Below are 22,465 nucleotides of genomic sequence, written 5' to 3'. Positions count from 1 at the left end.
TGACACTCGGCCACGAATCGCTCAAGCGAGAGCTGGAGATCACGACCAGATGAAGCCAACAGGACCACGTCATCTGCAAAAAGCAGGGACCCAATCCTGAGGCTACCAAGTCGGATCCCCTCAACACCTCGGCTGCGCCTAGAAATTCTGTCCATATAAGTTATGAACAGAATCGGTGATAAAGGGCAGCCTTGGCGGAGTCCAACCCTCACCAGAAACGAATCTGACTTACTACCAGCAATGCGGACCAAGCTCTGACACCTGTCGTACAGGGACTGGACAGCTCGTACAAGGGGGTCCGGTACCCCATACTCCCGGAGTACCCCCCACAGGAGCCCCCGGGGGACACGGTCGAATGCCTTCTCCAGGTCCACAAAGCACATGTAGATTGCTTGGGCAAACTCCCATGCCCCCTCCAGGACCCCAAAGAGGGTATAGAGCTGGTCCACTGTTCCGCGACCAGGACGAAAACCACACTGCTCCTCCTCAATCCGGGATTCGACAATCCGGCGGACCCTCCTCTCCAGGACCCCTGAAAAGACCTTACCAGGGAGGCTGAGGAGTGTGATTCCCCTGTAATTGGAACACACCCTCCGGTCCCCCTTCTTAAAAAGGGGGACCACCACCCCAGTCTGCCAATCCAGAGGTACTGCCCCCGATGTCCACGCGATGCTGCAGAGGCGTGTCAGCCAAGACAGCCCCACAGCATCCAGAGCCTTAAGGAACTCCGGGCGGATCTCATCCACCCCCGGGGCCTTGCCGCCAAGGAGCTTTTTGACCACCTCAGTGACTTCAGCCCCAGAGATAGGAGAGTCCACCCCTGAGTCCACCAGCTCTGCCTCCTCATCGGAAGACGTGTTGGTAGGATTGCTGAGGTCTTCGAAGTATTCCTTCCACCGACCCACTACGTCCCGAGTTGAGGTCAGCAGCTCCCCACCTCCACTGTACACAGTATTGATGGAGCACTGCTTCCCCCTCCTGAGCCACCGGATGGTGGACCAGAATCTCCTCGAAGCCGTCCAGAAGTCTTTCTCCATGGCCTCGCCAAACTCCTCCCATGCCCGAGTTTTTGCCTCGGCAACAGCCGAAGCCGCGTGCCGCTTAGCCCGTCGGTACCCATCAGCTGCCTCCAGAGTCCCACAGGCCAAGAAGGCCCGATAGGACTCCTTCTTCAGCTTGACGGCATCCCTCACTGCTGGTGTCCACCAACGAGTCCTGGGATTACCGCCACGACAGGCACCAATGACCTTACGGCCACAGCTCCGGCTGGCCGCCTCAGCAATAGAGGCACGGAACACAGCCCATTCGGACTCAATGTCCCCGCCTCACTCGGGACATGTTCGAAGCTCTGCTGAAGGTGGGAGTTGAAGCTCGCTCTGACAGGGGACTCAGCCAGACGTTCCCAGCAGACCCTCACAACACGTTTGGGCCTGCCAGATCTGACCGGCTTCCTCCCCCACCATCTGAGCCAACTCACCACCAGGTGGTGATCAGTTGACAGCTCTGCCCCCCTCTTCACCCGAGTGTCCAAGGCATGTGGCCGCAGGTCCGATGATACGACTACAAAATCGATCATCGAACTGCGGCCCAGGGAATCCTGATGCCAGGTGTACATATGGACACTCTTATGTTGGAACATGGTGTTCGTTATGGACAATCCATGACGAGCACAGAAGTCCAATAACAAAACACCATTTGGGTTCAGAGGGGGGGGGGACCATGCCTCCCAATCACTCCCCTCCAGGTCTCACTGTCATTGCCCACGTGAGCATTGAAGTCCCCCAGCAGAACAATGGAGTCCCCAGAAGGAGCACCCTCCAGCACTCCCTCCAAGGACTCCAGAAAGGGTGGGTACTCTGAACTGCTGTTCGGCGCATAAGCACAGACAGCAGTCAGGACGCGTCCCCCCACCCGGAGGCGGAGGGAAACTACCCTTTCATCCACCAGGGTAAACCCCAACGTGCAGGCACCAAGCTGGGGGCTGATGAGAATGCCCACACCTGCTCGGCGCCTCTCACCATGAGCAACTCCAGAGTGGAAGAAAGTCCAGCCCCTTTCACGGGTACTGGTTCCAGAGCCCAAGCCATGCGTTGAGGTGAGTCCAACTATATCTAGCCGGAACCGCTCAACCTCGCGCACAAGCTCAGGCTCGTTCCCCACCAGAGAGGTGACGTTCCACGTCCCTAGAGCCAGCTTCTGCAGCCGGGGATCAGACCGCCAGGGTCCCCGCCCCTTGCTCGTGCCCAGCTCACACTGCACCCGACCCCTATGGCTCCTCCCGCAGATGGTGAGCCCACGGGTTCTAGTTTATGAAAGAAATTCCACTCCTTTATAAAATAGGGCTTCCTGGAAGAGAATGAATCCTGGAAAGACCTGCTTAGACATGAGTGCAGTTGCTGTACCTGGTGTGGCACAATACACATGTACTGTGTAACAATACATGTCACACCAGGTCTTGTTAAGAATTAGGCCATAAAATTCAATTTATTCAGTCATATTTAAGGAAGGTCAGTTTACATGTTTACAAGTAACCCATCATCCAAATCCAGCTTTTCAGGCCTCAACCTTATTTATAGACCAAGTTACTGGTTCAACTAAACCTCTGCTCCTTACAGCAACCAAGCTTTTGTTTCAGATGCCAACCAAGCCGCTTCTCCAACAAATCAAAAAGCCTCGAGCTCCACTGAAGAAACCCTGCTTAGACATGAGCCCGGTTGCTGTACAAGACTTACCAAAAGCTGGACAATGGAAAAGGAAGAGGAGGGCTGAGAAGGTGACATGGTAAATAAACTGCAACATGGTAAACAAACAAGACTAAACAAACCAACAATCTCCAAGGTTACATAAGAATTTTAAGAAAAAAAAGAGAAAACCCAAAACTAGGGATGCACCAATAACGATACCAGTATCGGAATCGGCTCAGTACCAAGCGTGTGTACTCGTACTTCGTATTAATAAAAGCGGACCGATACCACAACAGATACCACACTAGTCAAGCTAGCGCAGATGTGTTTGATGACATGCTTCGGACAGAATGTTAAAATGTGACATTTTTTGTTAAAACAGTGATCCTCACTGTTAATTCAACAAGAATTCAATATACTAAGACAAGAGGAGAGCCGCCACTCCCCCCAAAAATGCGTTCCCATGCTGCGTATCCTGCTACGTTGTCAAATCAGTAACATTCAGCTTTTTAGCAAGGAATTGTTGTCCTAAATATTACAAAGAGTAATGACATTCTAATGCAACAGTATATGGTGAAAATACAATAATGCCTCCGGAATGTGGGTGTTTCTTTTTCAATATATATATGGAGTTACCGACGGAGCAGCTCTTTGGCAGTACAGTGCAGCTGAAATCAACTCTGACAGGGTCAGTTGAGGCCATTACGATTTAAGTGGAGTTTTTGTAAGAAACCTGCAGCTCTTGTTTGTGGAGAGAACTGCACCGTTGAGGATCATTATGACTTGTTTAGATAGCATTTTCAGAAAGCCAGTGGCTGCTTCACGAGTCGCAAGTCAAGAGTCAGTGAGCCGCATGCGGCTTGCGAGCCACACAGTGAGGAACACTGCACTAAAAGCTAGATCTTTGTTTCAAAGCACACATTTATAGTTGTATTTAGGTACAATGTGTCAAATCAAAATAAAGCTTATTGAAATTGTTAGATCTGTAATGTTATTATATTTGTATTGGTGAGGTAACTTCAGAAAGGATGGATCATTTATTACAACCTAATGAAATCTTACACAGTTATAACAGCAATAATAACCATAGTCACAATAATGTTCACATAAACAGATTTGGTATTGGCAAATATCAGTATCGGCAGGTATTCAAGTTTCAGATATCGGTATCGTATCGGAACTCCTAAAAAGTGGATCGGTGCATCCCTGCCCAAAACACTGAGCCACAATGTCTCTATATTCGACATCATGGGTGTCCAGCTCCAGGCCTCAAAGGCCACAACCCTGCAGGGTTTCCCATGTGTCCTGCTCCAACAGACCTGACTCAAATTATTCATTTGTTATGCAGAACTTCATAGGCTGCTGGATCCATTCAGAGTAAGGCAGGTGTGCTGAGACAAACCTGCAGGACAACAGCCCTTAAGGACAGACTTTGGACACCTCTGATCTACATGGGACACTTCAGTAACTCAAAGCCAAAAGAAGTCTGGGTTAAGTTCAAAACATCTGTCATGTGTGGTCCCACAAAGCCTGAACTCAAGGAACTCCATCCAGCTGTCACCACTGTCTGCCAGACACTTATACTAACTTATGAACTAAGCGTATCCAGTGTTCAAGCACACACCCCCACATAAGTAGTTGTTGAAGCCTGTGCATGTTAGCCCATTTTGTTCATTGTTAGTATTTTTTTCATACTACCAGACAAACTGGTGCTTGTGCACAGAAGCACCTTGCATACAGTTATAGCAACAGAGCTCTGCCTTCCGCCATACATCCATGACTGTCACACACCTGGCAACTGAAGTTTTTAAGTGATTTTTTTATTCCCAGCTTTATTTTAAAGGGCATGTTAGGAGATTTTGCAAAGCTGCCAAACAAACTGAGGTAGTTCGTGTTTAATAATATCTCTTGTAGCGGCACAGTAATTTATGCACACAATGATTCTTTCTCACTTGTCTTTCTGTGTAACTGTTTTGGGCCACTGCAAACAGGCCACAATCTTACCTTTAAGACCACCTTATAAACAAAGCTTAGAAATAGTGGATAATAAACCTGATTCAACACCTTATCCTGGAAAAACATAATTTACCATGTCTTGACAGTTTTGTTCCTTTTTTATTCCTATAGTTGATTGTTAATAGCATAAACGAGCTAGTATTTCAACAACTGAACAAATAAAGCCATTATGACTTGATGTGCAGCGAGTGTAAACCGTCTTTTAGCAAGACGCCAATGATCATTTTCATTTAGTACAATGAAACTATGGAATCATTGCCACCTGAATGCAAGGAAGTGACTGTAGTCAAAGTTTATAACACACATATAAACAAATATCTGAAACTGAAATAAGTCTGCGATGAGTTACCAGTGATCACATGCAGACGTATGCATGTGCACAGTGACATGTACACACGCATTTGCACACACAAGCACACAAACCTCAATCTATTCATTCTTTTTCCTTTATTTCCCTCTGCGTCGTCAAACTTTAACCCCTTCTTACTTTTGAAATCTTAAATTTTGTTGCAAACGCTAATCTTATATTATCTGTTTCTACACTCCTGTATTTTGAATCCAGCACTGTCTGTGTTTTCAGTCTGTACACCTGACAGGGGCATACATATACATACATATACATATATATATATATATATATATATATATATATATATATATATATATATATATATATATATATATATATATATATATTGTTAGTATTAATATATATATATATATATATATATATATATATATATATATATATATATATATATATATATACATATATATATATTTGAGTTGTGACAATATGCTTCTGTCCCGATTTGATCCGTTTCCGATTGTTTTGGGTGCCAATCTGTTGAAATTGCGTTTCTCACAATTATCCAATATTGCTGATTTTTGTAGATTAAAAAAAAAAACAGATCTATAAAATGTTTTTTTTTCTAACAAAAAATCAATTTTAAATTGTGAATAAAATAATCCTGATTTCTGAATTTTTAATCCAATTATATATATATATATATATATATATATATATATATATATATATATATATATATATACCGTATATCTATTTATTCATATAAACATCCAGCATTTGTTCCTGTTAAAAAAAACATGGCAATAAATAAATTAGTGAAATTAGTGTGAACACAAACAGAATACAGCAGGGGATTTTGGCAGATTTTTGGAGGGAAATACCTATATATTTAGCAGTTTTGCCCATTTCACAGATGCATGACCTTTACAAGCTATACCACCTGGCAATGTTGATTATTCAGGCTTTCTAACATGTATAAAACATCACTGATATGAATTAATAAAGAGTGGAAGTATACAACCAAACACAATTTCCTTTACGTTTGTGCTAAATTTTTGCTTTACAAAGCCCGGAAGTCATAATGTGTTGGAGTAATTCAGAAGAAGAGTAGGTGTGCAAAAGATATGAAAGTATTTGTTTAACAGGGCAGAAAAGTTTAAAGAAAAACGCTCGACTATGCGCCTCCCTTCATCACCACCCTCTCCTCTTCCTCCTGCTCACCACCGCCTCTACTATTTCTCTGTCATCACGACAAGGGGGAACCCACAATCGATGCCACGTGTTCCTCTCTGCTGACATCAGATAAAAACTTTAAAACAATCCACAATCCAATATATATCAGGCAACCTGCCGACACTTTTGGTTTCATAAAAAGGCCTGATGATCTGGTCGCGTGCGGACTGCTCCTTTAAGAGGATTTACCACGTTATGGCTGGTAACCACTCGCTCATTAACTACTGAGCAGAAAAGCACAAAAAAAGGATAGAATTAAGTCATCTATCCCTCATCAGAGAAATTTTCTTACCTTAGAAGTGAGTCCTTGTCTTCTTACCCTGAAGCTGTTCAAGTAAAAGTCATGATTGTCATTTTTCCCGGCAATATTGGCTTATTGGAGGTTGCATCACCTTGGTCTTCAGTCCCGCCTCGGTCACTGCCAGGGCAACAACTCCTCCTCAAACCCCTCCCTTTTTTCTTTTCCCCCCTCAACTCATAAAACAGGCGGGGGTGCATCAACATGTGAGAGGGCTTTCTGCCCAAAGACGCGGGTCCAACCTGTCGGCGGTGGTGGACTCGGCTCCGTTTCTATCTGCGTCACTAAAACGGATTCAGTCCAGCTTCTAGTTGCAAAGTGTGAATGAAAACCTGGACATAGTCGCAAACTTTAGCGACTAAAAGCTCCAAAAATGGGGGTTTACTATGAGAGGAACTGCGCTACATACTGATATTGGTGGTGAAGCTACACGTGTTCGGTGTGTGTCGGGGGAGGGGGCGATGAGCGCGAGTGTTGTTCGGTCTTTTGTTATGAGAGCGCGCCGCAACCATTCCTGTCACAGAGAGAGCCTCGTGGTGTTTTGGCTCACATTGGTTGTGTCCAGTTGTTTGGAAGCTAAATATGAGCGCATCCATCATGCAGAGTGTGTGTGAGCCAGAATGCGAGTGAAATGCTCGTTAAACAATCCGATGAAAGCGGAGAGAAAGCGCCCAGTCCTCCAGACAGGTGTGATAGACTGGTGCAGCAACCGCTACTGGGAAATGGAAGCTTCCACTTAATCATAAATAATGAGAGAAAACACGTTAACAAAAGGACAGAATGAAAACTGAATGATGGGGGGATGGCGCTGGGGAGGTTTTGACATGCGGATGGGGGCTTTACCTTGTTGGTGGACCGATCGGGTTGAAGGGTTGTGGGGGTGCGCGGAGGAGGAGACAGGGATGGGGTGAGAGGAGGGAGACAGACGAGGAGGTTTGACACTTGGGATGATGGGAAGTATTTTTGTGGCAGTTTGAGCGCAGTTATATCAGGACAGGTTTTCTTCAAAACTCCGCAAATGGTCAGGAAATTTTGGATGCCCAAGCTTACTTTTAGTTATTTTAAAGGAAAATAATTAGTATCCATGTAGCCTGCTTTGGATTTTCAATGGCCAATCAATTATAGGTGCCCAGATCTTGCAAGTTTGTGCTTAAAGGTTCAAATGTTGTTTTTTATTTTTGCATATAGATTCTTTTATTGCATTGTGTAGACTCAAATTCATTAAAAACTGTTTAGCTTGTTGTTTAATTTACTCTCAGCTATAATCAGACAAACTGTTCTAGCACCTATAGGAAAAGCACAATTAATGCCCTAAAACTGCAGTTAATGTGTGGTTTTAAGTAAAAGACCCAAATGTGGGGACCAGGCAGGAGGAAGGCATTGATGTTTAAAGATCCATAATAAAAGGCAGCAGTGATCCCCAACCCTGGTGTTTAAGGCCCACTGTGAGCAGAATTATATTTCATACAACGGTCCTTACGTGTGTACCCAACGCTTGTATTAAAATGACATAGGTAAGAAAAACTGAATTGGCATCAGCTGAACTTCAGCCGGAGTTCTATGAAGTTTTATTTTGCAGAAATAACTTTTACAAACATCTCATGTCAGCTGCAGTGCTTCTCAATGGCTGACTTCATCATCCATCACTTTCAGATTAACATGCGGCGTAACAGCATTCATAGAGCTCATACAAGTAAGAGCACTTTTTTATAACACCCCCATTACTCTCATGTTGTTATAATTAAATCAACAAACATCACTGTAAAGGTTTTTTCCCCTCTCATCCTTCTATCCTTTTTGCTTTTTGTTTCTTAAAGCTTTTTTGCGTGCTCAGTCATCACATCCATCACCATCTGATCAGTTAGAAAAAATTCTAAGGTCATTTTTGCATCATTCACAGTGGATTTTACTATATGTACTTCATGTTGGCATGTTCACATGTCTGTGTTCACAGGATCCTTTGCCAAATTTATAGTACCGGTTGTCTTCATAAACGTAAATGGGTAAAATGTACTGGTACCCATCATGCCTTGTAAGTAGTCTTGAGTGGCAACTAATGTCTTATACTCAGCTTCACATATGGAATAAGCAACAGTAGGTTGTGTTTTGGTTTTCTAAGAGATAAAGGGACCATTGTAACTTACACTCACACAATAATGTAATTGTGTTACATCTGTTAGTGATGTCTGCAGCATGTAGTCCTTGCTTCACATCATCACATTTTCTGTAACGAGAGACTACCTTTCAGGCATTTCAGAATATTCATTCATTCATTTTCTGAACCGCTTAATCCAATTCAGGGTCGCGGGGAAGCTGGAGCCTATCCCAGCTGGCTTTGGACGACAGGCAGGGTACACCCTGGACAGCTCGCCAGTCCATCGCAGGGCCACACAGAGACAAACAACCACTCACGCTACACTCACTTCTAGGGGCAATTTAGAGTAACCTATTAACCTAACATGCATGTCTTTGGATGGTGGGGGGAAGCCAGAGTACCCGGAGAGAACCCACACATACATGGGGAGAACATGCAAACTCCACACAGAAAGGCCACTGACTGAACCCCTCCCCAGCCAAGGATCGAACCAGTGACAGTGAGGCCACAGTTCTATCCACTGTGCCACCGTTCAGCCGTTTAATAGTTTAATAGTAATCCCCTGTCCTTCTGTCTGTTCAGCAAAATACTGTGATGGTTTATTTACTGCAAAGCTGGCGTCACGTTGTGTACAAGTTGTGAGCCGAGAACACCAACTGCTTCTTTCAACTTTCTGACATCCATCATCCTTTCTATACCTCGGAATAAATCCACTTCTGTTCACAAGGTGTTGACCTATTTGCCACCTTGCATGTTAATAAGTCTACATTTGGACTTTGGGGTTTACCATAAATGCAAACTTTGGTCTGCTTGAAAAGCAGGAGTCTCAGACCTGGTTTACATGTGGTGGTACACCTGAGAATTCATGTAGAACCAGTTACTGACTGTAGACGCAGATCTGCCATCAGGTCCAGTAAAGTTATTTAAATACGTATATTTAATTGTTCTTGTAATAATTGAATATACCTAATATAAAATTTAATGCTTTTAGTTTTTTATTTCTTATTTTGCAGGATGTATTGAATGTATTAATCCTGTATATTCAGACATACACTTTATCTTTTATAGCACCCAGAAAATATTAATTTATCATAAATGTATCCATATAATTGAACAGAAATTCTTTAAATAAAGAATCAAATTACTCAACAAGAAATGTTAATTTAGCATATAGATTTCCAGTATGCGGAGGAAATTGCAACGGACAGTTTGTAACGCCACAGATTTTAATTCATGGCAGATGCAGGAATTTACACACACACAAGGTAAAAACTGACTTCTGAGACTGAAGCCGGTGGCAAAACACCTGAACCTGAACTTCATTTGTGTTCAGCAGCTTGTATCAGTCAAACTTATTAATAAGTAATGTTTCTGTATCTTAATAACTCTTTACTTCTCTTGTCAGCTTATCATGGTATAATGACATTTCTGTTCATGTTTTTAACCTAGTTTACCACAGGAAACCTGAAAGTGTAGGCGGAAACAGCAGAACGGTTCCTGTAAAATGGCAAAGTAACCCGCAGTGACATCATGTGCACAGTCTCTGTTGTGCCATTGTTTACATGTGGTGAATGTCCTGGCCAATCAGTGAGCTGGAATTTCTTCTTCTATCTTCCTCTTTACTTTGTGAAAACTCAATGAATAGAAGGTTCAATGGTCAGCATAAAGAATGAGACTGATGATGAAACGTCAATGATGATACAAGGTTTCCTGGTCCTCAGTATTATTGTTACTGATATTATATTATATTATATTATATTATATTATATTATATTATATTATATTATATTATATTATATTACATTACATTACATTATATTATATTATATTATATTATATTATATTATATTATATTATATTATATTATATTATATTATATTATATTATATTACTGTTGTTATTGTCATTTATAACACAGTATTGAAATATAAAGTTTCACACCTATGAAACATGATCTTGCCTTTATTTACTGCTCTATATCTCACAAAAGATAAAGCATAATTATTTGCATATATGAAAGACAGCAAAACTTACAGGAAAAGCCATTTCACACAGTGTTATCTTTACATTAGAATTCCGTTTGAGGATGTCAAAAACTCAAATCAGTCTCAAAAATCTTCTACAGTGTGAGTCTGGGACAGATAAGTGAAAGTTACCTCCTCTGTCTGTTGTCGACATGGGAGTCTTCCCATGCCCCCAGTTTGACCCAAAGGAAAGATGTTTGCGTTTTCAGGGAGTGGCTGTCTGGGAGAAATCCACATCAAAATACATGTTTCCTTTGTGGATTTATATTAATATATGTAAAGCACAATACCCAGACTGTGTGCTTTGGATGTCTACTCATTCAGATTAGAGAAAATGCGTGACGAGTTGTCAATACAACATCGTTTTAGATTATTGGTTATTATTACTGATGATCACTCTCTGCCTACAAACAGGGTATGTGGAGTTTGACTTCTGACCCAGTGACAGTTGACAAAACCCAGAAGCCCACAGGGTTAGGTAAACAAAGCTAAAGGCACACACATAGCTTTGTTTCCTTGACAACACACTCACACAAGCACACACTCAGAATACTGATACTGTTCCCACTAAGATGAACTGGTAAGAGGGTCACGTTACAGTGTGGCTCAACTGATAGTGTTAATGATCTTCATTTTTAAATTCAACATCAGTTATAGAATTTATTATGTGACATTTTCCTGTTGGATCGACTTTAATAAATTACGATTCGCCCTCAAAAACAAAAATTTACAACATTCTTTGTAATGATATTATATGTTAAAAATATTCATCCTCTGTAGTCTTTAAAAAAAATAAAATGTCAAAATTCCTGAGGAAAATTGTTTGTGATCTGGACCCAAATCTGCAACTATCATGTTCTGTTTTGCTGTTAGCCTTGCTTTATTGTAACACACACTGTTTGAAAACAATCTGTGTGGGTAAAATACACATTACAATGGGTATTCAATTTAATTCAATTCAACTTTATTTGTATAGCGCCACTTCACAACAATGTTGTCACAGGGCACTTTACATACATGAATCAACATACACATCATCATACACAGTATTAACTGTGAATAATAAAATGAATGATGGCTGATTATCATTTCGCTTCTGAAGTTTTATTTAATGTCTGTAGAATTGATTAATATCCAGACTTTAATATGTAGCCCATTTGAGGTCAACAGAGTGATGCTTAATCTTTTTAGGAAAAATTAACACCAATCTAATAATGAATCATGGAGGCTGCACATAAAAAAACTATGTGTTTGTTATTATAAACAAAAATAGATTAAATTCAGTGCCTCAAAGAGCCTTGAACAAAGGCAAGGTCTTCATAAAAGAAAAGTTTACACTGCAGCAAGACACTGAAAGGGCCACTGTTGGTAGTACAAACTGAAGCAGGGAGGACACCTGGTGGATACATTGAGGAACAGAAAGTAATTCACTCCATCTTAACAGGAGGCTTTCTGGATGAAAAACTAAGCAAAAATTATGCTGTTTATTTATAAGATTAAGAAGCAATTCAACAGTTTGATATAGGAAAAAAAAAGGTTTATTGAGGTGAAAAAAAAACATTAATATATTGCACTACATTATTACAAAAGGGTGTATGTTAGAAAAAAAGTAATTATAAGTAAGTAATTATAAGTATATCAGGAATATTGGTTTTCATAAAATTGATTCTGTAGCTTAGAATAACTAACAACACAATTATTTTGCTCAGATTTCAGAAAGGTTTAACAGTGATCACAGTTTATTGTACACATAAGAATGAGAGTATTGATAGATGATATATACATATATATACATAAGATATGTACATACATATACATATATATATATATATATATATATATATATATATATATATATATACATATAAACCTGCTGGACCATTCAAACAACTAAATCCACAAACAGATCCTGATTCTTTACTAAGTGAGCTAATTAATGTGCCTATACATATTTCTGATGAGCATGTATTCTATTAAAAGTTAAATCATTATCAAATGATCTCTTATTTTTCCGCTTTCTACATTTGGTGGGAACTTGGAAATTTGACCGTAAATATAAGAAATGTCACTCTTAAAAAAATTAAAATAAAACAAATAATGTCATTAATTTTCCCAATAAAACACAAGAGAAAACTTGACATCAGCTTTACTGATCAGAGCGATAAATGGACATGATGAACACCAGGGTGCAGTCTTTCACCTGCCTGGTTTTTAAGCTCGCTTTCCATTTTCTGAAAATGACAAAACGATGTGGCCTTGTAGATGTTTTCATAACCACATCATAGATTTTATAGTGTGTAAAGATCATTTGAAGCCACATTACATTTAGCTGAGGTTACTGTTCAGATGATAAGTTAACATAAGTAAAAGGTTAAAGGCTGGAAGCCACGATTTGAAATAGGATCAGTGCTGTGTTACTTGTCATATCCTCAGTATACATATATGTATACTATAACATTATATTATATATATATGACATTATTATAACATAAGGGGTTGTACAACTTTTGCAAGTTGAAGACATATAGAAAAACAGGACATTAATAGTAAAAGTACTTTAATTTTTGAGCCCTTGCAAGCGTATAAAACATATGCACTCCAGGAAATCAACATATATGAGCTTACAATTCAGTTTCAAGTATATAGCCATAGTTACAGTAAATTTCTTCATTCATAAAAACAATCTGTCCATAATAAAACTCATGTCCGCGTCTGAAATTTTAACAACAAGCTGTAAATGTTGAAGCAAGCCTCCATAAAGCCAAATAAAATGTCTGAACCTTGGGTTAACCCCACAGCATATAGCAAATATAAAGCCACTTTTATGTGTTTAAAACCCTGTAAGTTTAAAAAAAAAAACAAAAGACAAACTCTGAATGACCTGAACTTGATCAGAGTAGTCATGATGACATGTAAACATTGAGGGAAAAAAACACACTTTTTTATGTACAAATTTCTGGGTCCTGCCCACAGTCAGCAAATAAGCATTATCTTTAAGGCACTCACCAGCGATCAATAACTTAGAAAGACATGGAGAGGAAATGACTTAAATACTAAGCTACTATAAGTTAGCCAGAGGTTTTTATATATACACAGATATATATATACACACACAAAATTAAGAGAGGCACTTAGTTTAGGACAACCACAAAACATCAGCACTGTTTCCCACCTAAATACCCAACAATGTTCATTATGGTTGATGACAAGAAGGTCTCTCCAGGAAAATTTTAATACATTCATTTATCTGAAGGCCAACTGGGATGGAATGCACCACCCCACGGTGGATTGATAGATGGAAGTGTCCAGAAGCAGAGTAAGGCCTACATGTGCCTCTTCATGTGGAGAGCCAGGTGGTCTGAGCGGGAGAAGGCGCGCTCGCAGAGGTGACACTGGAAAGGCCTGTGTCCAGTGTGCTTTCTGAAGTGCCGAGTCAACTCGTCCGATCTGGCGAACTTCCAGCCGCAGCCCTCCCAGTTGCAGTGGTATGGCTTTTCACCTGGAACACAAACACAAGGTTGCAGGTGAGAATTCAGCTTTTATTTATTGTCCAGAAACCACACAAGAGCTGTCAATGAAGAGTGATTTTCTTTTATAAATGTTCTCACCTGTGTGCGTCCTCATGTGTGCTTTAAGATGAGAGCTCTTGGTGTAAGTTTTCCCACAGCCGGGGAACTCGCAGTTGTGCGTGGCGGCTCGTTTTCTGGCCCACGACCTGCGGCCTCGCTTCTGCTTGATGCAGCCCGCCTCATCATGCGCGTAAAAGTCCAGCAAGGATGGCGATGGGGGAGGCGTGAGCATCATTCCCTGCATGGAAGCAGGATGGTGCTGCTGGTGAACGTGGGCGGGCTCCCTGTGCATGCTGTACGCTCCCTGAAACTGCGCGTACTGTGGGAGATATGGTGCGTTCACGTACTGGTTTGACAGGTGGTGCGCATTGGGGTGATGATGATGATGATGATGAGGATTCAAGGGTGAATTTATTTGCACAAGGCTGCAGTCTGTGTGTCCGTGAAGCGCTGGCTGCTGAGCGGGGTGCGCTCCGAAGCCCTGCGCCGCAGCTGGAACTGCGCTCAGGTGGTGCGTAAAAGCCGCTGTATGCACGGAGCGCATTTGGTGTTTGTCATAACCCTCTTCCACGAAGTTCCCTCCAACAGCAGTCATCATGCAGGACTGAACGCCAGGCTCGGTTTTAATTTTGTATCCGAGCGGGGAAGCAGATGCCGCCACTTGAGGGTGAGTCGGAGCTGACGGAATGCTGGCAGGGTTTAGAGCTCGCAGTTCTGTGTACTCGCGACCATCTCTCGCCTTTCCAGCTCTGTCGGATGACCTCTCCCTTGCGTAATTCGTGTCAGGTGTCAAAAGCTCCTCCATCAGGCTTCGGACTGGGCTAGAGTCAGTGAAGTTTACCGTTCCGTGGTAACCTTGTGAGACCAGGTGAGAAGAAGTGCGATCGGCGCAGTCTTGTACAGAACTGCAGCTATCCGGAGACTCCGGCAAGGAGTACGCACACGGCGGCGGCTGCTGCTGCTGCTGAGACGGTGAAATGTTCCCATTGTGGTGACTGCCAACGACCTCGCTGCCGATGGTGTTTGACAAAATGAACTCGAGGTCTAAATATGTGTCCAGCTCGTCTTCGTCTTTGGGATGAAGCGCAGGAGAGTGAACGATGCTGAACTCCACCTCAATGCGCCGGTTGTCTGCGCCACCTGTTGCGCTGCTCAGCAAGCTCTCATCCATCTTGCACAGCTGGAAAAGCAGCGTCAAGAAAAAAATGCACGTCAAAAAACAGTCAAGCAGCAACTCAACAATCATAAGTGCGTTGACACAAAAGCAGAGAAAAAGCACGTTCAATCCTGCATACTTACATTTTCCATCGCTTTGCCAGTCTGAAACGACGTAATGGCAGGCATTAATACTTCAGCCACAGCCATGCTGACAGTTTGTGTGATTTATAAAAAGAGAAGCAAATTTTTAAAACTCCAATCCCAAACAGAGAATCTTATCTGTGTCCATAGAGCTGAAGGCTGGCTGCGTTTCAGAATTCAGTATGTGAGCAATGAGCATCAGCACTGTTGACGAACTCTTTTATAGCTGATTTTACTCAGACCAGGGGGGGTGTGGTCTGGATACCTACTCAACTGGTATGCACATGCACGCACGTGCGCACCTTCCCGGCTATTTAAGAAGGAAAAAAAAGAAAAGCACTGGTGCCTTAAGCAGGTACGTCCCAGTTGCTTTGGATGAAATTAACCAAACTAATATCCCCTTTTTTTTTATTTTTTTTTTATGGGCAGGAGCTTTTATCTGCATTCAGTGCACTGCAAGTGCATGTTTGTTTCTCTGCTGTACGGATCAAATAAATAAAAAGAAAGAAATAGAAAAGGAGATTTAAAAAAATGAGTCAAATCAAACAATAAAATGACAAAATTTTAATCTTATGAGTCAGAATGAGTCAGACACATTAAAGGCATCTTCTATTCACGCATCAAGTTATCAAAGTAAGCTTCCATATGAAATGACATTTTTCTTCAGGCAGGTACAGGGGGCGACACTAAACCTGCAGGAAAAAAGAAAGAAAGAAAGAAAAAAACATGTAATACACGAGTCAAAACTTCAGCGTGTGTGTAAGGACACGGAAAAACACAGAAGAGCTGAACCAGAGCAGGCTGTCCGTAAAGCCAGTAAAGCCTCTGCTGCTCACAAATTTAGCAATTTAAATGTTCCCGACAGTTTCGTCCCGGCGACTCCAAAGAGAAAAGTCTCATTACTTGGTCCCTGAAATCATCCCTGCCAGCCCAGCACAAACACAAACGTGTGAAGCGGCGACTCTTCCCGCGGCCCATCGAGACAAGCTGATAATCCGGGAGCAAACAATGTTACCTAAAGATTTCCCAACCGCCATTAGTGCCATCATTCCTGTGCAGAAGAAGGATGTTAAGAACAGCTGAAAACCTGAGGAAGAATGTTAACTTCAAGGCTTGAAGTTTTAAATGAATTCAAATGATTATTTACTTAATGTAATTTTTTTTTGCCTGTTTTGAAATGGAGTTGCCACATTTTAAAAAAAAAAAAAAAATCATCAATGAGTTTTCTTAAAATTAGTAATTTTAAATTATTTCATTCCCACTGATAGTTCACTGTAAAGCTCAACCTTAATATTGTCACTCCTAACATGAAAATGAAACATTTAACTGGTCCAGTAGTTTATTATCTTATAGTTTAGCTGGATTTTAATAGGAAATATCTCAGATTACTGTAAAGTCAAACAGGCTGATTGAAACTTTGCTATGGCTCCTTCTCTCTCGGTGTTCCTGCAGGTGTTGTGAAATGCAGCGTCCAGCAGCTCTGTCTTTATACTCAGTTATTTTTGACCTGCTCTGCTTACGTAAAACTTATTCCGGTTTAGCCTCTGAGCCAAGTGGAAATGGACTGTTTCCTGAGGAAAATCTTCACACTTGCTTCCTGTACTTTCACTCTGCAGTCACCTTCAGACAGTCAGAGGGATACAGATGTTCTCTTAACCTTTTACAGAAATCACTAAATATGTTCCACATTAAAGCATAAAAAGCTTTTTCAATTTCTTTACTCTTAACTAAGAAGAGAATCCTCCGTTGCATGTCTGTAACTATTGCTGCCTATCGATTCTTTTGATAAACAAAGTGTAATTCAATTTAGAAAAACATTAAAACAATTAAACTCACTAAAACTTGACATTAGCTTTACTTGAACAACTCATCCATCTTGTCTCATCAAAGGCTTCAGGTCATGTAAGAAAACAACTTGCCAAGAAAAGAGGGGCAGACGCAGATAAAGAATCATTCTGGGCTCAAGTTTCTCTTTTCCGACTGTCTTTTCTGAGCTGGGAGGAAGTCTTTCAGCTAAAGTGTTTGCTAAACACAATTACTTAAGATTACAGTTGAGCAGACAGTGAGAACCACGGCATCCCAACCTGGACACACTGAAACGTTAACTAGGCAAACACAAATAGCCCAGCTTCTTTATTTTAGTTGTTACAATTCCCCCATTCTCTCTCTTGGAGTGTGTCAATCGAAACTCTGTTGTTTAGAAATGTCTACAATATTGTGTGTTGTTACTTTAAAAAACAAAAGAAAAATCAAATTATCCATTGTTTTAAACTGTAGCTGAAAGTAGCTTGTTAATAATATAGCCTGCTAAATGTAAATGGCTCTAACAGAAATTAGTGGATATCATTAGCTAAACTGATACTTAAAAGAAGCTCAAGATAGACTATACATGTTTGAAACAGCTACTGATTTATGAGCTTACTTCTCCCAAACAAAAGCTAAATGGCTAAAACAGCGGGATAGCTCATATTAGTTTGTTACATGTTAACGATTTGCTCTCAGAAAATAATGGATATTGTTAGCTTAAAGGTCATTTTAAAAAGCTAAAAGTATAAAAATGTCTGAATTTAAAGAAACATGTTAGCTTATTTTTGGAATTTTGAAAAAAACAATGGTCAAATAGCTAAAAAAAAAAAAAACTTGGCTAACTGCAGGACAACTGAAACTGTAGTTATGAGAAATTGTTGGCATTAGCAGCTATCAGTAAATAACTGAATCATGGATGCATGCAACACTAAAAATCCATGCATTTCTAAGAAAAAAGTTATTGCTTTACACCATTAATGACAAGTAACTTCCATATTAATTCAAATGGACATATCTAGAGCACATAGGTGTTTTTAAAGTTAATCTGTTATGACTGAGAGTCAGGTAGAGACTTCTGGTGTCACGTGAACATTTGGTATCCTGTTTAATACATGAGCTGTTCTGAGAACAGTCAAGAACAATCTCGGTTGGAGAATATTGGGACACACACAGACAAACACAAACAGCAATTATTCTCGTTCACCCAGAAAGAGAGGGGAAGCCCAGTTGTTATCTTGGATAAATATGCTGCCGTGCATGACATGAAAAAGCAACAAAGTGATTAGAGACAGAGAAAAAAGAAAGTACAGCGACAGCAAGGAGACAGGCTAGTTACCTTCTAGAAAGATATCAACGGGAGGTTTGAAGGAGAGGAAATAAGAAAAAAAAAAGACAAACAAGCAACGAGAATCATGGGAAAGCAAAACAGTAATAGCATTGGTCTGAAACCTGTCTAATCTTTAATTTTGCCCTTCCTGAGTCCTAAAAAAATGCCTGTTGGGTCAAACAGTCATTTTGAAGGTGGAAAATTCAGACATCTGACCAGGCTAGACCACATTTAACTGTTAGCTACAACTTGGACCAACTTTTAAAATAATCAAATGCAGAGATACATTACACAATGAAAAAGACAACAATTGGTCTACACATTTATATTAAATCATTATTGCGTAATTCTATTATATAACATCCATAAAGACAAACAAGTTTTAAAAAATGAAATCACTTGGCAGACTCACTGTGATCCCATATGCTAAATAAGTCCCTCCTATCAAACAAAAGATTATTGCCCCACTCTAGATGCCAGCAGTGTTAAAAGGTTTATTCAGGCTCATGGTGGTTAAATGGTTTAGTAGCATTCAGCACTATTGATGCCATTAACAGCTAGCTGTTAGCCTAATGAGATCAGTGTGATACACACTTGGCAGTCTTTGACAGACTGTTGCCTTAAACATGTTACATGATCAGGATCAGAAGAAACTACGTTAAACTTGAGTAGTTATAATTAATGCCTGATTAAAGATATTATTTACTGTTTCTATTATTAATGTACAAAAGCAACTTGTCTATTTAACTTAATACAGCTTATTGTGGTCATTCTGTCTTTCAGTTTTTTTTTTTTTTAACCCTTTACTAATAAAAGCTTTATACAGTTTTTCCTTTTTTTGATTTTTTTTTTCTCCTGTCCACCATCATGGCAAAATGACAACAACATGTGTTTTGTCAAGAAGGAGTTTAATGGAAATGAAAGAAATTAAGCTATGTGGATGTTAGTGTCCCTGTGATACTTACATATTGTACTTTATTAAAAATAAAACGATTTTCCTATTTCTGAATTGCACGTTAAAGCGGGACCTGGCGAGGGTAACAAATAAGGGGGAGCCTCTGAAAAGAAGCAGCAGAGTTTTACCAGGAGCACCTACAATAAGACAAACTGGAAAAAAATAAAATGAACACAAATAAACAACCACAACTCCAGCAACAAGTACATGAAAACATAAATGTTGTGATTTAACCTGCAGGATAACGCATCAACTGCACATAGGTAGGGAATGAAAGCATGTGCGAGTCTGAGACCAAATATCATGAACGCGTTCTGTTTATTGATGCGTGCATTCATACAGTATATTTCTGCAGTATATGAATAGAACTGTGTAATAAAGATTGTCTGTCCTCAACAGCTTGTTGTCAAATTCTGCACAAGCATGTTAATCCATTAACCTGATTCAGGTGTGATGCAGAAACTAGCATCTAAAATCTGCAGGCCAGGGGCCCTCGAGGACTGACTTTGAAGGCCTCAGGGTGAGATCAGCGTGTCGAAAATATCACATAACAACATACACTTTATACGCCTTTGTAAATCATTGCAAAAAAAAGTCTTATGTTTATGCAGCCTGAAAGATGACTCAATGAAAAGCTGATTAAAAGCTTCATTGCATGTCTTTCAAAAAGGATTTGGGTTTAAACAACAGAATCACCTCCTAAAAGTGAGCTCTTGTTATTCAACTTGGTCTTACACTTTTTTGTGCTAGACTTGGAAAACCAGTCTCACTCCTCTCTGTCTTAGTTTCAGGTTCAAGGCTCCATATTGGCCTGCAGCAGCTGACAATCTATACCCACCAACCGCTACCAACTCATTACCTCATGTAGCATTACCAGTTCCACCTGTTATGTTTTCCATTTCAGTGTGTGTGTCTCATGTCTTTTCTGGGGCAGCATGCTGTGAATTGTCTTTTTTTAATTCACAGCATGTGAATGAAAACAAAAAACAAAAAAAGACAAAAAATTAAACAGCTGCCTTGTAAAGATATCAGGAAACAGCCTCGCAATGAATGTCGGGTTTCCAGATTCACAAAGACAGAGTAAAAGCTGCATATGTGCCAAAATGACCAACACATACTGTAAGAAGGAAATAACTGCAAAAATGCAACAAAGTATAAAACTATATAAAACAAATGCAACAAAAAAGATGTACTGAGGAGGCTCAGCTCCACCAAACACCAGAACTGGAGCGGTGCTCAGTTGTATAGTTGAGGCACAACCAGCGAAAAGAACAAGAAGAAGAAGAACAGAAAGAAAATAGTGTAGAAACCACAGACATATACACATTTATGTATGTCTATGGGAGAAGTCACCAAATAAAAAGTCCCCAAAGAAGAGGCAAAAGAAGAAACTCAAGAGATGAGCAACAGCAACAACTGTAGACATGCTGAGAGCATCTAAAGAGTGTGTCCACAACTACAGTCACCAACTGGTGTCAAAATATGTAGGTGAACTCTGAACTTGGCACTGCCTCCTCGTGAATGACTGACTTAACAACCACGGCAACATAAATTACGTATGGAAGTATGAGAGCAACGTCCCCATTTATGTACGTATGTAACGGAGTGTAAACAGGCCTCAACTCTACGAAGAGGCTGTCTTATGATCCCACGTCAACTGATCACATATCTATTTCGATAGTAGCTTTCATGCAGAAACGAGACATTAATGTTCTATTCTATTCTATTCTATTCTATTCTATTCTATTCTATTCTATTCTATTCTATTCTATTAAATGAAAGCCAGGTAACACAAGAGGCCGAATCATAAAACCAGGACTTGACACCACTGTTAGTCCTCCAGCTTTGTCCTATAAATAGCAAGCAGTTGTTGCGTCATCAAAGGGTGGATGGATGTTGAGAAACATTTGTGGGAAACAGAGTTTGTATAGGGTTCCCGGGCAGAATGATATCTGCCTATATGATCCGTCAAGATGCAATCCTTGTGCTCTTGGGCAATAAGTGATAGCTCCTCATCCATTTTGACTGTCCCACTTAGTTCATCTTTCAGTCGCTTAGTTATGCTACTTTCCTGACACTTTAGCCTGGTGCACAACAAAAGAGGTAAATTATATCCATTATCATTGTGCTTTTGTAAGAGGTATAAAGTAAGCATATGATGCTATACATATTTGGCTAGCATTTTACACATAATAGAATTAAAATCTGCATATGACTGTAACAGGGTACAGATCATACACAACAACAGTCTTGCTGCTCCTGTATGTTGCACAAGTATCATCATCAGATCAGAGCAAGACAAACAAAGTGTCACTGTGAGACCAAAGATCTCAGCACTTGTGTTGGAACTCTGTAGGACCCAAAGTTAAGAAAATAGATCCTTGAGTCATCCAGCCTATTCAACCTTAAAAGAGTCAGAACCATAGCATTCAAGAGATATTCAAATATCTGTGATGGATGTCAAATGACGTAGGGCTTTCTCAAACACCTCATGTCTTTGCCTTCTGTCGTGGGCAGTAGAGAAACTGAACACAACATGTGCACATTGTGGGTGAGTGAGAGGCCAAGGGGTGATGCATTGTATACAACACCATGTATTCAATGTCAGTGAGGTGTCTAACAGTACAGTGACAAGTGTGTGTTGTAGTGGAGCCACCCATGCAGACCATAAATCCACAAGAAAATAGTTTAGTCTCTGCTGGATTTAGATATAGCTAACAATAATTTTTATTGATAAGAGCTAGACTATAAAGTAGATTGAATGTAGGCTTATTGATGGTATGAGTTCACCACTTTGGACTAAGTCTATGTTCATGTTATCTTGGTAAGGTCATTTGAACATGAACATT

At 40.4% G+C, this 22,465-nt stretch overlaps 1 protein-coding gene across 1 annotated transcript; it reads right to left on the bottom strand.

The window, feature by feature from the left end:
• Nucleotides 1-13,947: 13,947 nt before the first annotated feature.
• klf17 (Kruppel like factor 17) lies at nucleotides 13,948-15,594 on the bottom strand (the record flags this gene model as incomplete). The annotated part of the gene is made up of 3 exons (XM_079243554.1): nucleotides 13,948-14,159; nucleotides 14,269-15,409; nucleotides 15,529-15,594. The coding sequence occupies 3 exons, from the start codon at nucleotides 15,592-15,594 to the stop codon at nucleotides 13,984-13,986; spliced, it is 1,383 nt and encodes a 460-aa protein (XP_079099680.1). The 3' UTR covers nucleotides 13,948-13,983.
• Nucleotides 15,595-22,465: the final 6,871 nt, after the last annotated feature.

The sequence above is a fragment of the Telmatherina bonti genome (genome assembly GCF_933228915.1).
Source record: "Telmatherina bonti genome assembly, chromosome: 7".
NCBI lineage: Eukaryota > Metazoa > Chordata > Actinopteri > Atheriniformes > Telmatherinidae > Telmatherina > Telmatherina bonti.
This window is presented reverse-complemented; position numbering and strand designations above follow the sequence as displayed.